The sequence below is a fragment of the Panicum virgatum genome, chromosome 7N (assembly GCF_016808335.1).
Source record: "Panicum virgatum strain AP13 chromosome 7N, P.virgatum_v5, whole genome shotgun sequence".
Lineage (NCBI taxonomy): Eukaryota > Viridiplantae > Streptophyta > Magnoliopsida > Poales > Poaceae > Panicum > Panicum virgatum.
Window position 1 is genome coordinate 41642936 of NC_053151.1, and position 18547 is coordinate 41661482.

Here is an 18547-nt window from a genome sequence, read left to right on the forward strand (position 1 = left end):
TAGGTTAGACCAGCAGAACGTAGTCATCATAGTGATCTACTACTCGGTATATTATACTGTACTACAGTATATAAATAAATCTGACAGAACTTTCCTTAAATTTTGTGTGTTACTTTTATCATAGTTAAAGGTCAAAGCAATGATGTGCAGCATGGGAACAAGAGCATGCATGCATCATCCTCATCCACAAATTGTTAGGTTGATACTATACTGCTATCAGGGAGCTAACAACTATACTAATTCTTTGCATTGGCCTTTGGAGAAGCAGAGACCCCAGTGCAGCATATCATAATACTATTCCTTCAGCACATTGAGGCGGTGCATAGTTTGTTTAATACTGTTGGCCAATGTATCAACAGGGGTGATGAAGCAAATATTCCTCCTGCACTCATCCCTAGGAGAATGTTTTTGTGGGCCCCACTTACTCATCTCTCCAGGAGAAGAGAAGGATTGGCACGGTCACTGAAGAGCCTGTGTGCCATTGCAGTACAGTACTATGAAGAAGAGACACACAGCACAGGCCATGTGGACAAGGAAACGCATGGTATAGTACAGGCTGGTTGGAAGTATCATTGGATGGCGACTTTTTGGTGTGGGCAGGTGAATGCCTAACAACAAACAAAAACAAATGACTAAAAAGTTGCATTCTTACCCACTTGGACATGAAAGCGAGCATGAGGGACGGCTAGAGATCTCAGGGAGATGCAATGCAAGAAGAAGCATTATGATGGGCAGGAAGGGGGGTAGCAGCATTGCACCTTTTGGCTTACAAAAACGTTAAAGGTGGTACAAATGGCCTGCCCAGGCACTTACAGATGGCCAAGCATATGATATAATAATACCATGTGAGGAGAGAGACAGGGTAAAGTTTCTTTAGGCAGTGGGGTGTTTGTCATACGTACATATTCTCCTGCTCCATGCGGCCATGCCTTCTCTCTCGCTCCTCCATCCTCATCCTCGTTCTCTCTCCCCTCCTCTCGCTCGCTAGTGCTTTTCATGGCTGGAAGATTCTTGTTTGGGAAGATGGTGAGACATGACATCTCAGAGCTAGCCCTGCTACAAGGAAAAGGAGCGCAGGAAGATGTGACAGATAGAAAGACAAGCTAGAAACAGATACACATTATTAGTATATAGTTAACACTCGGAAAACAATAAAATAAACATTACATGCCCTCGAAAACCTTTGTTCTGAAATAAAAGGTGCTAGTAGCTAGTATATCTGAGTCTAGACATCATGATTAAAGTAGCAAGTTAAAAAACAATATCTGATATTCTTTGGAACAATACAAACTTGCAAATCCCCTTAAAATTAAGATCTATTTCTACAACCAGAAGCTTGAAATAAAGTTCACGCACGGCATACACTGTTGTTACCAACCAAACACACTGATCCACTAAACCTCGTGTCCGTGTGTGGCGTGAACACACTGCCCTGGTGCCTTGCAGCCATTCATTCCCACACACAAAATGTACTGGTACTATTACGATGTACCATCTAACTCGAAGCCGGCCTAAAAAAGGACCTTGTTTGGCAACGCTAGGATTCTAGCGCGCACAAATCCCGAAAAAAGAATCTCGCATGCATGAAGTACTAAATGAAGTCTATTTGTAAAATCTTTTTAGGAATGAGTGTAACTTTTCGCGACGAATCTAATGACGGTAATTAATCGATAATTAGCTACAGTGATGCTACAGTAACAATCCTCTAATCGCGCGGTCAAAGGTCTCATTAGATTCTTTAGGGTCACTAGCGCGGGGTTCTGAAGTTGGTTTTGTAAACTGGCTTTGTTTGACACCGTAATTAACAGTCAAAGTTTACTGTTCCTAGCGCTAGGAAGCATGCCAAACAAGGTCAAGAAGCTTCCCAATTGCCCAGTGCTACAGTGAAGCAGATACTCTGGCAGATCAAGTGAAAGATCAGAAATGAGAGAGAATGACCAAGACATACTATGTATCATGACCCCTGAATTTTGTACGATACTCTGATGTGTTAGAGCCCCAATTAAGTCGATGGTCAGCAAAAACACACATGAACTCGCGACGAAGAACACCGAGAACCAACTCCAGGACCAAACACTCCCATGTCACGGCAACCACCACCAATGCCAACCTCTTATTGAACCCTTGTCTCTACTGCATGCCAATGTCTCCAGTCAACGCCCATGCACGCTCGCACGGAGCCTTTGCATGAGCCATGCATGGCGCCGCCGCGCTACCAAGAGGCGCCACTGCCGCCGATCATGCCGTTCCAGAATCCCGGCGTGTCGTGCCCAGCACTGGGGCCTCCACCGCCTTGCTCCTTGTTGTGGTCAAATTGAGGATGGCCGCTGTTTCCGTCGCCGGCGCCACCGCTTGCACCAGCGGCCACACCGCCACCGCCAGAACTGACCGGCGGCTTCAAGTCCTCGAACGGGAACAGTAACCTGCCCGCGTTCTCCGGCAACCCCGCGCTGGAGCCGTACCCGGCCGCGGCAGCACCGGGCCCCGGGCCGTGCGCGTCCAGCGAGAACCCGAGCACGCTCTGTGACGGTGGAGGCGGCGGCGGCGGCGCGCGGAACTCTCCGAGCGCGAACCCTGCCGCCGCGTAGTATCCCGGCATCGGCATCGGCACCTGCAGCGGCATGTAGCAGCCGGAGCTCCGCAGCAGTTCCATGGCCGAGAAAGCGCCTACACCGGGCCCCGCGCCGCCGCCGCCGCCCCCCCGGCCGTTGCCCGCCATTGCGCCACCGGAGTTGCACACGTTGCTGCTCTCCAGGCTCGGGAACGCCGCGAACTCGGGCGCGTGCAGGCCGCCGTGGTGCGGGAACGCCAGGTTAAGGTCCTGCGCGCCCTCGTGCGCCAGCTTCGGGTTCTTGGACGCCGCCCCCGCTGTGCTGGCCATTGACGAGCTCGTGACCGAGGCGGAGGTGGAGGCGGACGCCGACGAGGAGGAGGAGCGCTTGTTCTTGCGCGAGCCGCCGCCGACGGGCACGTTCCGGAGGGACCCGCCCTCCGTCCAGTAGCGGCGGCACGTCTTGCAGAAGTAGCGCGGCTGCTGGAGGCTGTAGTTGTTGTAGTAGCAGAACTTGGTGTTGGTGGAGTTGCACCGCGGGCAGTTGAGCGCCTTCTCCTTCTGCGGCCGCGCGCGCCGCTCCGTGCTACCCGCGCCCGCCACGGCCGGCGGAGCGGGGGCGCGCAGGGCGCCGCCCCCAGCCACCGACGACGGCGCCGGCGGGTTCGGATTGGAGCCCGGGCTCGTGTTCGCGGCGGCGCCCGCGCTGGCCGCCATGAGCATCTCCTCCATGGGCTTCACCAGCCCTAGGCTCTGTTGAGGACACGCACATGGTGCAGCAGCGGCAGCACACCGTCATCAGAACGGAGACGATCAGCACCAAGTTAGTTAACAACCAGAGCAACAAGAAGCAAGAACAAGTGAACAAAACTAGCATGTGGGTATGCAGATGCAGCAGGGGAGAAGGGGGAGAGCTGGATGTGGGGATGCTAGAATCTTTATGGTGCAACTAAGAACCAAGCAAAAGGATACAAAGGCAGATTAGAAAGAGGAAAAAGGAAAAGGGAGAAGAAAGGAAAAGGTGATGAGGCCGGCCAGGGAAGAAAAGATGAAAGAGAAACACAAGACACCACAACACAAAACACTTCTTTGCTTGTGCTCTTGTAGGGTTGTGTGTTGCAGTAGTACTGCCGCAGCTGCTTCTGCTACACATCACCAAGACACACATGGCTGCTCTTTTGATGCAAGGAGTGGTGAGCCGAGGAGAGAGGAGAAAAGCCATGAAAAAAAAGAGGATAAAAAGGATGATAGAGAGGAAAGGGGGATTAGAAAGGGCGGAAAAGAAAGGTGGTGGTGTGTGTGCTGCTTTCAAGGATTAAAGGGCGAGGGGCAGCAGAGGATTAAAGCCACAAAAGCCTCACCCCAGAGGCCAAAGCCTATGGATGAGATAGATGCTGATGATGGTATGCATAGATCTGCACGAAGGATATAAAGGAAGAGCAGGACCCAAGAAGAAACGGAAGGGAGCAGGAGAGATCATGGTCTCATCAAATAAAGCGCAGCACGCACCAAGAACAAGGGCACAGAGAGGAAGATGAACAGCAACAGGATCGAGAAGAACAAGGGCCAAATTCTCACAGACGATGCATGACCCGGGTTGTTAGATGCATGTGGTAAAAAAATGATCTTTGATTTGCAAGAAAAAAATTACCTGCTGCCAGTGGGCTGCATCCATGCAAGATCTCCTCCAATTCCTTCGCTACCCCCACAATTCTTGCTTGTTGGATGTCGGAGGAGTTTGAGGAGAGATGGGAGGAAGAAGATGAGGAGGAGCAAGCTTGAGCGAAGAGGAAGGAGGGAGGGAGAGAATGTCCTGTGGTTGGCCAGTGTGAGTGGAATTATGCCCCCCCCCCCCCCCCCCCCCCCCTCTATCAGCTGACCTCCTCTCTTCCCCAATAGCTAATCTAGTAGTGGAGGATTCTTTTTTAAAATATTTTTATGCACCTCTCAGCTGAACCTCTCCTCATCACCAGTGATGGAGATGAGGGAAAAATTTGGAGCACTGTGTGTGGCCCGTAATTGTGGCAAATTTTAATCCTGCTGTTGATAAGTAGGCTGCTGCTGAGAGGAGTATACGTTCTTGCTCATGACTCATGAGGTCCACAGCAGTCAACCGGCCGGGATTCCACGGAGGAAGGACGCGGAAGAGGAAGCCACCATGGGAGGAAGCCCTGGGAATGGCGGTTTGTAGGGCCTCTCACGTGCGTGGGGCGGCGCGGCACGTGCGGCCACCCCGCTTAGAGCCCGCTTAGTTTCCAAAAAATTTTGGGTGCTACAGTAACTGACAACGTTTGACCACTAATTAGAAGTATTAAATGTGAATAACTGACGAAACTCATTCCACAACCCCCGGTGAAATTGCGAGACGAATCTTTTAAACCTAATTGGACCATGATTAGACAATATCGTGCTACAGTATCAACCTCTAATGATGAATTAATTAGTCTTAATAGATTCGTCTCGTAATTTCCCGCCCATCCATGTAATTAATTTTATAATTAGTTTATATTTAATACTTCTAATTAGTGGTCAAACATTGTCCAAAAATTTTCATCCAAAAAATTTTGGAACTAAACTACCCCTTAATTCGCTGGGCGTCACTGTTTAGTGCTGCCTTTCCTGTTCTCACTTTTTCTTCGTGTGCTACATGGTACCTCCTTCTTGTATTTTCGGTGCACTGTTGCTCAATATAATTCCTTTCTTCACCTAAGCACTTCAATGGTATAGTTTGAACCAAATATAAAAAGCAAGCTTTAAATTTAAAATCCAAGTATATGTTTTCCTTTTATGTGCGTAGTAGATCAATAACAAAATGTGTGCAGATCTTTTTAAAATGCAACAGGACCGTGAAACTTCATGGAAAATAATATTGTTCTGAAATCCTGCAAGTTTGACTCACCAATATGGACGATTCATATATTCCTTATTTCTTATTAAAGAAATCAAATATACACATTGAAACGACACTACCAATGCACGTACTCAAGACATGCCTCTTTTGTACCATAACCTCAACTATTTTTTGAGGAAAGTAACTGGGCTTTAGCCCGGCTGGTGAAAGCTTGTAATGGGAACCAGAAGCTCGGGAGTTCAACTTCCACTTAGCACGAAAAAAATCCATTTGCACAAAAAAATCTCCTCACTTATCCATCTATATGAGAATGTCTTCTTCTTAATATAACGTCGTGGGATGGTCTTTCCCTCCTAATATAACGTCGTGATGGTCTTTCCCTCCTAATATAACGTCGTGGGATGGTCTTTCCCTCCGCAGGTTAAGTTTTCTTTAAGGAAATAGAAGGAGTTTATCTCCTCTCATTAATATATAAAAAAGAAAGTAATTATGTAGAAAAATCAGGGGAGGAAACAGTAGAAGACCGAAAAGCAATTATAGCCCTATTGTGTCGAACAAGTGCTCTTTTGGCTAATTTTAATGAATTAGATTTAGTGGTTTTGCTGCTTGTTATTGTGGATGTCCATAACGGAAGAAATAATAAAAATATAATATTGTCTAGATATTTCTGTAGAACTACCAAGCTAAAAGGTTGTATATCATTCCAATGTGGTTCCATTGGGTTGGTTAGTGGCGCACACGCAAATAGTGCCCTGGGTTGCTTAATTTTTTTTAATTACCACAAAGGTGTCTAAAAAAGTTATAGCACCGTGTAACACATAATACCTTGACGAAATGAAGAGTTAGCGTGCTTTGAGATTTTCAAGTTGAGAAGTGGTCATTTCAGAAATAGAAACAGAAGGTATATATGTGAATTATTTCCATTTTTGCAGAGCACACCGGTAGGGTGGTTTTCTGGTTGCTACACAAAAGAGAGGTTCCAAGGCTGTGTTTAGTTCATGAATTTTTTTTGGATTTGGGTACTGTAGCACTTTCGTTGTTATTTGGTAATTAATATCCAATTATAGACTAATTAGGCTTAAAAGATTCATCTCGTTATTTCCAGTTGAACTGTGTAGTTAGTTATTTTTTCAACTGCAATTAATGTTCCATGCATGTGTCCGAATATTCGATGTGATGGGTATTGTAGAAAAAATTTTGGGAACTAAACAGGGCCTAAATCGACAGTAAACTAATGATTGCCTCTAAAGCGTGCAACTTGGCATCGATGAAAATATGTCATTTTAATTCTGACATTGGTGCACAAATCGTGTAATCATATAAATTAAATTTGTGTTGAATGTTTTCTATTTTTGGCTCCTAAAGACTTCACCCACCTTTGAAGCTCGTAAACAAATTTTTACTCTTCTCTGCTCTAGTGGTTGTTTGTTTTCTCAAATAATGTTGCAGGTCCAAATTGTTTGTATAAAGAATTTGTAGTTAGGAGATTATTACATGTCTTATTTATTGTTCTCCCTGTGTTACTACTAGTTATATGATGTTTAGACTAAATTAATTACTAATTCATTTTCGGTGGCTTCAAAAAATAGTTCATTTTTATTCCTAAAAAAAGTTCATTTTTTAACTACGAATCGACTGCGAACATACATAGTAACTAGGCGTATAGCCCGCGCATTTGCGCGGCAAGTATTGAAAATTCAAAAATTTACATATATTGTATCCTTACTTAAAAATAATACTATTTTTTATCATACATCATCCTATTTATTATCATAAATTATATCTTATTGTTGGTTAAAACAATTCAAATATGATCTACCTATAATAATCTAATCTGATTGCTTTCTATAAAAGCAGGGTGGAACCTTTTTCTAAAAAAATAATAATAATCTTATTTATTGAGCTTTAATAATATTATGCATATAATTATTCTTATTTTTATTTTATTTTGATTGATTGTAGTTAGTTTTAGTTTTTATTAATAGTATATGTTTATAACATACATAGTTAAATGGTATTTTATATTTAATTTTTCATAATAGCATTGGTGGGTGATTTTTAATTAGGCACACGGGCATTTTAGGCTAATTTTAATTTTAATGATAGTGGTGGGTAATTTTAACTTCTCTTATTTTCTCTGATTAACGTGAGAATTTCTAATCCTTGAGAACGAACGTGGAGGCTCTGTTTGTTGGCCAAACAATAAGATAATAGTATCCTTACTTAAAAATTATACTATTTTTTATCATACATCATCATGTTCATTATCATAAATTATATCTTATTATTGGTTAAAACAATTCAAATATGATCTACCAATAATAATCTAATCTGATTGCTTTCTATAAAAACAGGGTGGAACCTTTTTCTAAAAAATAATAATAATCTGATTTGTTGAGCTTTAATAATATTATGCATATAATTATTCTTATTTTTGTTTTATTTTGATTGATTGTCGTTAGTTTTAGTTTTTATTAATAGTATATGTTTATAACATACATATCTAAATGGTATTTTATATTTAATTTTCTATAATGGCATTGATGGGTGATTTTTAATTAGACATCGGGGTATTTTAGGCTAATTTTTATATTAATAGCAGTGGTGGGTAATTTTAGTTTCTCTTATTTTCTCTAATTAACGTGGAAATTTTTAGGCCCTGAGAGCGAACGTGGAGGCTGTATTTGTTGGCCAAATAATAAAATAATAGATGCCATAACACCTGTACTTGCAAATTTGTCCTGTGTCCTCAAAGTCCTTTTTTTACGCTTTTTCCCACAAAGTCCTAGTTGCGGTGCTTGTGTAGCTAGAACTAGAAAAAAACATCCCGTCTCATCCGTCATCCACTGCAATTTGCAAGGGACCAATCAAGCCCATCGAGATTGCATCACCCAGCCAATCTGTTACATGCTACGTTCATCTCCCAACCATTCCGGCGTCGTCCCCTCGAGAGGTGTACCTGCTAGAACATCGACTTCACCCTAAAAAAACAGAAAGATAAAACGACCATGAGATCAGCTGACTCAACTGAACAGCGCGAGCATGCTTCGGGCTCTTGGCTCGAAAAAAAAAAACCGTATGCTTCTGGTTCATTCCACCGGTGGCCGGCCGGCCATCATCGAGTAGTAGACAGTCAGCTCAGCACGACAAGTCGGAGTTGTGCAAGCTTGAAGGAACCTCACGCCGCCGCGAGCCCGATCAGCACCCACGGCCAATGATGGCGCCCTCGCCTCGCCGGCCGGCCGATCGATCGGTCGATGTCCACACAGCTCGCGCAGGCGTCGATGGCAAGCGAGCAGCGGCCACGGCTAAGTCACAGTGCCCGCCCTGCACCCGGTGGCGTGGTGCCCTGCGCGCGGCTGGTGGCGCGGACATGCGGCGGCTGGCCCCCGCCGGCTCGGGCCGGCGCCACACGCGCGCTGCCACGTCCCCGGCGGCGCGCCGGAACGATCTCGTCTCGCACCCGAAGCCCGGCCAAGTAGGGCCCCATGCAAGCACGCACGCATTCCCGCTCCGACAACGGAAGGCACGCCCGCGCGCAGGGCTGGCCCCACCCGTCGGCCCCGGCTCCCTAGTGGCCAGAGCTTACACGGAGGCCTTCTCCCTCTCGGCGGCGAGCGGCGGGCATGATGGCCGATGAGTACCCTTGCTGGCACGATGGCGCCACCGGCCGGCGGGCGCATCATCGCGTGCCCCCCGCTCGTCCCGGCCGGGCTGTCGCGCCGCGTCTCCGAAAAGGCCGGCCTCGTTTGGGCATGTACCCCGCGGCCCCGCGTAGCTCGTCAGCGCTCCTCCTCTCCGTCGGCAAAGCCGACCAGAAATGATGCAACGGGACGAGGAGACTTTCACGCACACGCCAGCTAGTACTCCAAGATGGAGTGACAATTTCCAGAGGAGGAATTGAAGAAACAGGGAAGAGCCCAGCTCTCTGTTGTCCGGTCCTGCGCAAATCCACGGCACGTTCCTTTCTCGTGCGCTCCACGGAGTTCTTCCGTCGGCTGGCGCTAGCACGCACCCGGATCGATCGGGGTTTCCCGGCGACGTCGACAGCGCCGGCGGATGGCGAAGAAGAATGTCGTCAGCCATGGATTTTTCTCGGCGCTGACCCGGATCCTGTAACTGCAACCCGGAGTTTTTCAGGGTCCCCTGCACCTGCAGCAGAATAAAGCGGCGTTCGGCTCAACATTCAGGGAAGAAAGCAGCGGCCCTGATCAAGTACAAGCGTCATTAGTCAGCCTAATCTTGCACACCCTTTTTTCAAAGGTACGAGTAGAAGATGAAACAGAGACCCTGCTTTTCCCGGGCCATCATCGTCCATGGAGACCTCTGAAGACCTTAGCCCCCTACTCGATCGGGTCTAGTCCTAAAGCTGCCCGGTAAAAAGAAGGTCCGGATGGAATAAGAAACACTTCGAATAAAGATGCACCCAGCCAGTGACTCCAAGGTCTGAAGGAAATAAGGACCCCGGCCGTTGAGGTTCAGGGGGGCGATTGACCCCGTGCCCCCCGGCTACTATCGCTTTCGCCATTATTCGTCTTGTTTTTCTTCCTTTTCCTCGTCGCCTGGCCTGAGCGAGCGAGCAGCATGGGATTTGTTAGGCGGGGCAATCATTGCTGAATCCGCTTGAGAATTGCCTGTCCCTCGGTGGGGCCATGCATGTCCCGAGATGATGATGACAATTGTTCTGATACCCACTTAGGGCGCGTTTAGTTCCAAAACAAAAAAATTTTGGTTGTCAAATCAACAATTTGACCAGATATCGGGAGAACTTTTCGGACACTAATTAAAAAATTAATTTCAGAACTCACCTGAAAACCGCGAGACGAATCTTCCGAGGCCTTTGACCGCATCATTAGCACAAGTGGGTTACTGTAGCACTTATGGCTAATCATGTACTAATTAGACTCAAAAGATTCATCTCGCCGTGTACATCCAAACTGTGCAATTAGTTTTGTTATTTAACTATATTTAATACTCCATGCACGTGTCCAAAGGGAGAGCCACAAATTTCGAGGTGAAAATTTTTTGTAACTAAACGCGCGCCATCGCAGCTTGTTTAACCACGTCCTGGTTTTTTTTTCCTCAAAAGGTTGCGGCAGTGCCTGATTTTTCTTCCTTTTCAGACGGCTGTGGTGCCTTTTTTTTTTGCCACAGAAACGATGGCATGGCACACTTTCTATGCTTGTTATAGCACGTTTAGCTAGCTATATGTACTGCAAACTAAAAAGCCTGCCTTAACGCTTTACTCGCCAATGCCAAATCTTGGTGGTGGCCGCTGGTGCTTGCTTGGTTCAAAGTTGTGATCATCAGGGTAACATGCTAGTAAGACAGGACATTGTTGGCGTTTTCCCGGGAAACAAGGAACGGAGGGCCCTGACTCGCATCCACTTTGAAGATTTATGAACCTGTCATCCTGCTCTCTTTCTCATCAGCGCAAAGGCTTTTTCCCGCAGTAGCGCGGCTTTCCCGCGTCCCATCAGCTGGAGCACCGCGGTTTGTTAGTGCGCTGCTGGGGCTGCTAGCCGCCGGCTAGGCATCCATGGACAATTGGACATGCATGGACTTCCTCTCCTGTCAACACATTGCTCTTGCTGCATCTGATGAGGCCACAACAAGATCGATCTCAGGCCATTGTGCAAGCCGGAAACCATGGTTAATTTTGTTTTTTTTAAGGAACCATGGTAATTCTCCACGGCCCATGGGTAAAAATCTTCCAGTGCAACGTTAGGTTGCTAGCGGTAGAGTGGTGGTGTAGTGTAGTAGTACCATGCATGCTGTGCTGGACACGTACTTCCAATAATTCGGCGAGTGTGGATTGATTGGAATTTGGAACCAGGCGGGTCTACTCTCAGTGGGAGCGATGGGGATCAAGTGTTTGCAAAGTGTGGGACAAAGTGTGAAGTAGCCGGTCCAATCTCTCTCTCTCTCTCTCTGACTCCAGGTTGTATCTCTCTGATGACCGCCAGATACAGCCATTTGAACGGGCTCGATGAGCAGCAGCAGCAAATACACCTAGGACTAGCCTGGCCTGGTGCTGTCTGCCCTAGCAAGCCAATTATTCGGCATCATGCAGTACCAGCTGCTCCCTTGTGTGTGTGGGCGCTGGGCGCACCGAGTTTGTTTATAACTGGATTATGTGACATGATGCTTTCTGATCTCACTCACTGTGCGCTGAAGCAGCTAGCTGGCACTGCACTGATGTGATCGGTATGATCGTCGCTTTCCTGCTGGGAGATCCATGCTCATCACTCATGCAGCGCTGTAGCAACGCCGTTGCATGCATGTATCTATTATCTTAATACAATACAATAATATTAAAAAAAGCCACCACATTCGCCGATAGGGTCTAAAAATTACCACGTTAATCAGAAAAAAAAAAGTATACCGTTGGATTTTATGAAGATCTAACGGTCCATATTATTCTAGAGAATTCATATATGATATAAAAAATCTATTGGATAAAAAATTGGTATTTCCTATTAGACTTGGACTCTATTGCTTTTGTGACGTAAAAAGGTGTATTGGTACTAGGACTCCATCTTTTCATAGGTACGGATCCTAAAACATGCCTTTGTAGAAATATATATAATGAATCCCTAATTCAGAGAGAACAAGACAAGAAGCTAAGGGAAATATCAGAGTAGAAACCCTGGAGTAGTTATTTTCAGATGGTATAAGCTCATCACGTGCAAAGTCAAAAATAAAAGGTCATACGGCCCATAATACAATTCGAAGTTCACCTCTCAATAACTCTAGACAACTTTGGGAAATAAAGTATTGTTTTAAAAACAGGCTCAATGTCGGATAGGATACAGACCGATAGATTCACAAGCCTATGTAAAAATTCTACACGCATTGCGATAGAAAAACATAACAATCCTACTACATGCTACTCGCCACCATAATCAACTTTCAGCAAATAATTAACCAAATGCTCTGATTGAAGAAAAGATTATAAAGCATGAGTCTACTTCTATCAGTGAAGTTAAAAGTTGTCTTCCTCCTCGATGCAATACAATGATATACTTGCCACAACATTCGTCCAAAGAATCTAGAAATTCTCACGTTAATCGGAAAAGAATAAGGATCTATACCGTTAGATTTTATAAAGATTTAACGGTGTAGACTAGGCTAAAGAGTCCATGTCTAATACGTCATGTTGAACACAATTAATAGATAACTATATTTATAATTTAAAAGTAAAGAATATCAATAGTTGATTTCTATGCCATTGTTTTAAAAACAAGCTCAATGTCGGATTGGATACAGACTGATAGATTCACAAGCCTATGTAAAAATTCTACATGCAATGCGACAGAATAAACATAACAATCTTACTACATGTTACTCGCCACCATAATCACCTCTCAGCAAATAATTCATCAAATGCTCTGATCAAAGAAAAGATTATAAAGCGTGAGTCTACGTCTATGAGTGAAGTCAAAAGTTGTCTTCCTCCTCAATGCAACATGATGATATACTTGCCACAATGTTCGTCCAAAGAATTTATAATTTCTCACATTAATCAAAAAAGGATAAGGATCTATACCGTTAGATTTAGCCTGAAGAGTCTATATCCAATATGCCATGTTGAACACAATTAATAACTATATTCATAATTCAAAAGTAAAGAAGATCAGTAGTTGATCTCTATGCCATTGATTTTATGGATCAGATTATGACGGTGCAAAATCTATTTGTCTTAGGTTTTTCTTATGGTAATTTTTGTCTTAGGTTTTCAATCACAACATATTTGTCAAGATCCTTTGTAACAATATTCAACATAATTAAATTTTTTCAGTTCTTGATTAGTTTTGGATAGAGATATTGAGATAGGACTATACAAATACAATATTATGTTCAATTTGATTTCGTAAAGATTTATTTTATTGCCTATCTCTTCGTCGAATGCGACCAGATAAGGCCAATGAATCTTGATCCTATAGTCGGGTGTGTTGCAGTGTCATCCTCAAGTAAGGAGAGTCAGAATTAGTAGTAAAACATAGAAGGAATCGCCTTCCATATTTTCTTTTGATGAAACAGGAGTCACCAATCATTGTTGTGTTCTTCAACGACGAACAACAACAGGCTGCTAGCAAAGCAACATGCAGCCGCATACGAAGAAGTGGCTTGACAATATCAAATAAGGAATAATTGCACAATCATCAAAATATAGAAGAGAAGAGTGGTGCATGTTAAGAAGTGTTTTGATCTAGAAAGAGATGGGTGAGTGCTCTGCATGAAAAAAAAAACTCGACCTGTGAAGGGCAAGACCTCCATCATGACATTGTGTTGCTATTGTAGGAAGAAGACCTCCTCACACAAGTAAAAAAAACCCGAACTCCTACCCTACCCGTACACAGCGGCACCCCTTAGACTTGAACTTTGAAGTGGGACGGACGAGGGAATTTTTTTTCAACGCATAGATAAACTGTGCCACCCCTGACCAACCAATTTGCCTCGGCAAAGGTCAAACCTGGGCTGGCCGATGTGAGGAGCACGACAGACCAATTGGTCTACCATCGTGCTTTACATGGAGAGCGCAACAATTGCCGGTGTATGTAGATTTGGGCTACAACAATAAAAATTCAGTTGTGCAACCATGTTACTAGATCGGGTATCATCCTGCCCTAAGGCATGGTCATCGCTATAGGCAAGTAGCAACGAGAAGCAGCAAAAACGCCAATATCTTGTTGTGGACATTAGGGATGCATCCTCGATTACTACGCTATAGTGGGGCGGAACTTTCGAAGGAGTTGGCTGGATCCCATTAATTAAAAGAGCCAGGCTCTTACTGACAGCACCCTGGAGGAAGCACAGATTGCAGCCAAGTCCACAACATCCATCCTCCACAGGTGACAAATTGCGTACAAGACTCTAACAAACAACAAATTCGAAACTAGGGTTCTTGGATCTTGACATAAAGCTCCAGCTCGCCGCACCACTTCTAGTTCCGCTGTAGTCGGAGAAGAAGAACGGCGGGTAGGAGAGAAGCTCAACTAAGATGCCCGACGAGACCTCCAATATTTGTAGCTGCAAGATATCTCCCCTCTGGTAAGCATTGACCGCCATCATCTTGACCTTGGAAGAGAATGAAACCGGCATTGCCGAACAAATTGACAACCCAGAAAAAGTCCATAACTGCCACATCAAGCAGCAACCAAGATAAGAGCCCCATAGAAGGAAAATCCAAGCCCCCGTCTTTCAGAAGAAAGGAGCAAACTAACCTACTAGGGTGAGCCCCGCTGAATACCTCGACGAAATCGCCATGGAGGACCAAAACCTTTGCAACTACCTCGCCAAAGCCAACACCTGATCCACTGCCATCAACATCGGGGAAGGCCCCGAAGAACTTTATTTGCCACTTCTTAGCCCCATCCAGCATGCCATCAACAATGAGCTCAACCAAGACGAAGCACGCCATCGACAATGAGCTTGCCCAAGACGAAGCAGAGGGCCAAAAGGTCCACCCGACACCAAAGAGACGCTGTGGAGAAGGGAGCTAAATCCTAAAGCCTATGTAGTAGCTATACAAATGGATCTACACGTCGATTCAGTGGATCCCCACTTCCTCCATTGCCGAAGCCCGGAACGGCCATCGGAGGCGGGGAGCCGGCGAAATCAGCAGCGGACCAGGGAAATCGCCTTTTCGCCTCTCTTTGGACTGTAGCAGGGAAAGGGGAATAGGAAGCTCCTTAGGAATTAAAGTTGAAAAACGAACAAGCACAAAAAGGAGATGACTATACCTTGCTTGCACAACAACAAATTTGTTGTCCGCCGGCATATAGGCTACAGAAAAGATGCAACAACTTGAAGAAAAAGGACATATATATAGAGCTCCAACAATTGGAGACAAGATAGATTTGAATATGACCAGAACTAAATAGATGCATCTACTACACGTTAAGGTTTGGATTCAAACTTCAAAAGTAAATTTTAATGATTTTTGGTGTATACATTGAGCCATTTACCTATATATGTCGCTTAACAAAAAAAGTAAAAGCTTTATATTACTTTCAATATATAACAAAAATGTATTTTTAAATGAGGTATTCTAAAAAATATGCCATATAATAGGACGATGGAAAAAAAACAGATGGTGTCATGGTCTAGGATATCATGAGTAAAAATTTAAAATGACATGGCAAACAAAACTATTTGCTTAAATTTCCGTTTGAATAAAGTACAAAAGTTACGCCTTATGTTTCAAATTAGTGGTCACTTTAGTTTTGTTCCAAGTCAAACTTCTCTAATTTAATTTACCAAATTTGTATAAATATTATGATAATTTTCATGATAATAATACATATAATATCATTACATATTTATGGTGAAACTAATTTAGTAACGTAAGCATTGCTATTTTTGAAACAAAGTGAGTAGGATAATAAATCGAGCTATCCGCGTTATTTGCGCGGGACACCTCGCTAGTTGTATAATACTGAAAGGATTAATTAATAATCCCAATTGGAGTTAATTAAGTGTGGTTCGTTCATACTGGGATCATGTGTTGCGTCATCATAATGGACGGTGGCAACTAGTTTCCATCGTGCAATCATCTCCGACTGTAGATGGCTGCCGAGACCTAGCTACCATACGTCCATACCCCAGCCGATGATAAGGTCGCCCATCAGCCTGCCTTGAAAGGCGTCAATTTTTATTGAGTGAGAAACCGATAGAAAAACCAATTATTCTTCGTGACGAGAAAATTATACATAAGACACATAAATTAGTGGTAACTAACAAGTAATGACTTTAAAAATAATTGTAGACATTAAAAAGAATGGAGCATACCACTAAATTCTTTTCAGGCACTAAGATGTGACACCTTTTCATTTTTTAAATTGTTGTATGGACTTTTTTTCTCATTACTAAGGGCAAGGCCAATGGATATGTCCAACATTGACTTAAAGTTGGGCCATAGACATATAAACATTAGTTGTTTTCAGAGAGAAATTATTTTTTTTATCTCATTATGGTGCATCGTAAGTAGGGGTGATAAAGAGCCTTAAAATTTGACTAGATTATCTAAAGGCTGGACTCTAATTTTATACAACAAGTCTATCAACCTGCGCTGCCGCACGAGCTAATTAGAATTAATATAAGAATGTAGTCAATAATTATAATTATATATCTTATGTCCTCTTCATCTTGTAAATATTCTAACACATACTCTAAAATATATATTTATCATTATCTTGTTACAATAGATTTTTCATTTTGCATCACACCTCGATATATATTTAGTTGAATTATTTGTTTGTGAATTGGTGTTCTTATCTCTTACATCATACATGAATATATGGTGATATATATCGTGGATAGTATTTTATATAAACAATAATATAAATAATATATTAATAATGATAGAAATAGTAATTTAGAATTTTATATTAGTGCACTTTAATATTTTATTATAATTATATAATTCAGATTCAGATTTAGAAGTAATTTAAGTTGTAATAATAATGATATAATTGGATAATTTATATGCAAATTTAGGGGGTATTTGTATTATTTTTATAATAGCATAGGTGGGTAATATACACAAAGATTAGGGGTTACTTTAGATTTTATATAATGGCAGAGGTGGGTAATTTAGATACATATTTAGGGGGTTACTTTATTCTATTTTCATAATTGTAGAGATGAGTAATTTATTAGGAAGGATAACGGATCTGATGGTTAATATAATTAGAATTGTTGAATTATGAGATTTTTGCGAAAATTTATAGGATCTCTCTATTTTTTTTAAGTGTCCACCTAGGATTTTAGGTGGCTTCTTGGAGCCTTCAATTAGTAATAATAAGATTTTGAGCTAAAAATATATAGGTCAAGTTGGGTTGTGAAGAGACCGCTAGAGTCATAGCCCATTATCACTCCTAACCTTAAGCTTAAGGTGATGAACCATAAGAAAGATTCTCATAAAGTTTATCCTCACAATATATGGCTATGTTGCATCTCAGTACAAACATTTATTGCTTAAGGGCACCTTTTATGTACATTGCAGTTGTCCTACTGCTTGTGAGCCTTTCAACCTGCTTCTCCGCGCGAGTGCATGCGGCGGAGCTCGGCGCTGGCCGGACACTTGACCGTATGGCCACTCCCTGACCGTACATACGGACAACTTGCTCGAGCGCAAGACAGAATGCTCCAGCGATCATCTCTCTTTCCATCAAGGAAATAACAAGAGCGATGACAATCTATCTATTATCAAACGGAACTTTCACGTTCGCTCTTAAGGTCTAGAAATTCTCATGTTAATCTGAGAAAAATTGAAAAATAAAAATTACCCACCACTGCCATTATGATAAAAATTAACCTAAAATACCCATGTGCCTAATTAAAAATCACACACTAATGTCATTATGAAAAATTAAATATAAAATATCATTTAGCTATGTATCAGTTACAAACATATACTATTAATAAAAAAACTAAAGCTAACAACAATCAATCAAAATAAAACTAAAATGAGAATAATTATATGCATAATATTATTAAAACTCAACAAATTAAATTGTTATTATAGGTAGATCATATTTGAATTGTTTTAACCAACAATAAGACATAATTTACGATAATAAATATGATAATGTATGGTAAAAAAATAGTATAATCTTTAAATAAGGATACAACACATGCAAATTTTTGAATTTTCAATACTAGCCGCGCAAATGCGCGATCTATATGCCTAGTTAGTAACAAACTAGCCTATCAACCTGTACTCCCGCATGGGCTAATTAGAGTTATTTTAAAATATAAATCATAAAACTAATAACTATAATTATCTATCTCACGCACTCTCATCTATTGAATATTCTAACACATACTACAATATATATATTTATCATAATATAGTTGCAATAGATTTCATTTTGCACCACACCTCCATGTGTGTTTGATATATATATATATAATTAAACTATTTATATATGAATTAGTTTTCTTATCTCTTTCATCATACATGAATACATAGTGACACTTATTATGGATAGTATTTATATATATAATAATATAATAATGATAGGAATAATAATTTAGAATTTTATATTAAGATATTTTAAAATTTTATCATAATTACATAATTTAGATTCAGATTTTGGGGTTGCTTTAACTTTTAATAATGACATAATTGGATAATT

The 18547-nt window shown here is 42.4% G+C and overlaps 1 protein-coding gene and 1 long non-coding RNA gene across 4 annotated transcripts; one reads left to right on the top strand and one right to left on the bottom strand.

Moving 5' to 3' along the window:
• Positions 1-744: 744 nt before the first annotated feature.
• On the bottom strand, positions 745-4607 carry LOC120682393 (dof zinc finger protein 1-like). 3 transcript variants are annotated; one of them, XR_005678409.1, is made up of 3 exons: positions 4203-4607; positions 1949-3304; positions 745-1053 (listed from the first exon to the last, which is right to left on the bottom strand). XR_005678409.1 is itself a non-coding variant. In XM_039964275.1 (2 exons), exons 1-2 carry the CDS (start codon positions 4224-4226, stop codon positions 2213-2215), a joined length of 1116 nt encoding a protein of 371 aa, XP_039820209.1. In that variant the 5' UTR covers positions 4227-4607; the 3' UTR covers positions 1911-2212. The 3 variants fall into 3 exon arrangements, 1 of the variants encoding a protein (XP_039820209.1); XR_005678408.1 differs by having other exon boundaries at positions 745-1056; XM_039964275.1 differs by lacking the exon at positions 745-1053 and having other exon boundaries at positions 1911-3304.
• Positions 4242-5261, top strand: LOC120682394. Its single transcript, XR_005678410.1, has 2 exons — positions 4242-4379; positions 4606-5261. It is a non-coding gene; the product is annotated as an uncharacterized LOC120682394 (long non-coding RNA).
• Positions 5262-18547: the final 13286 nt, after the last annotated feature.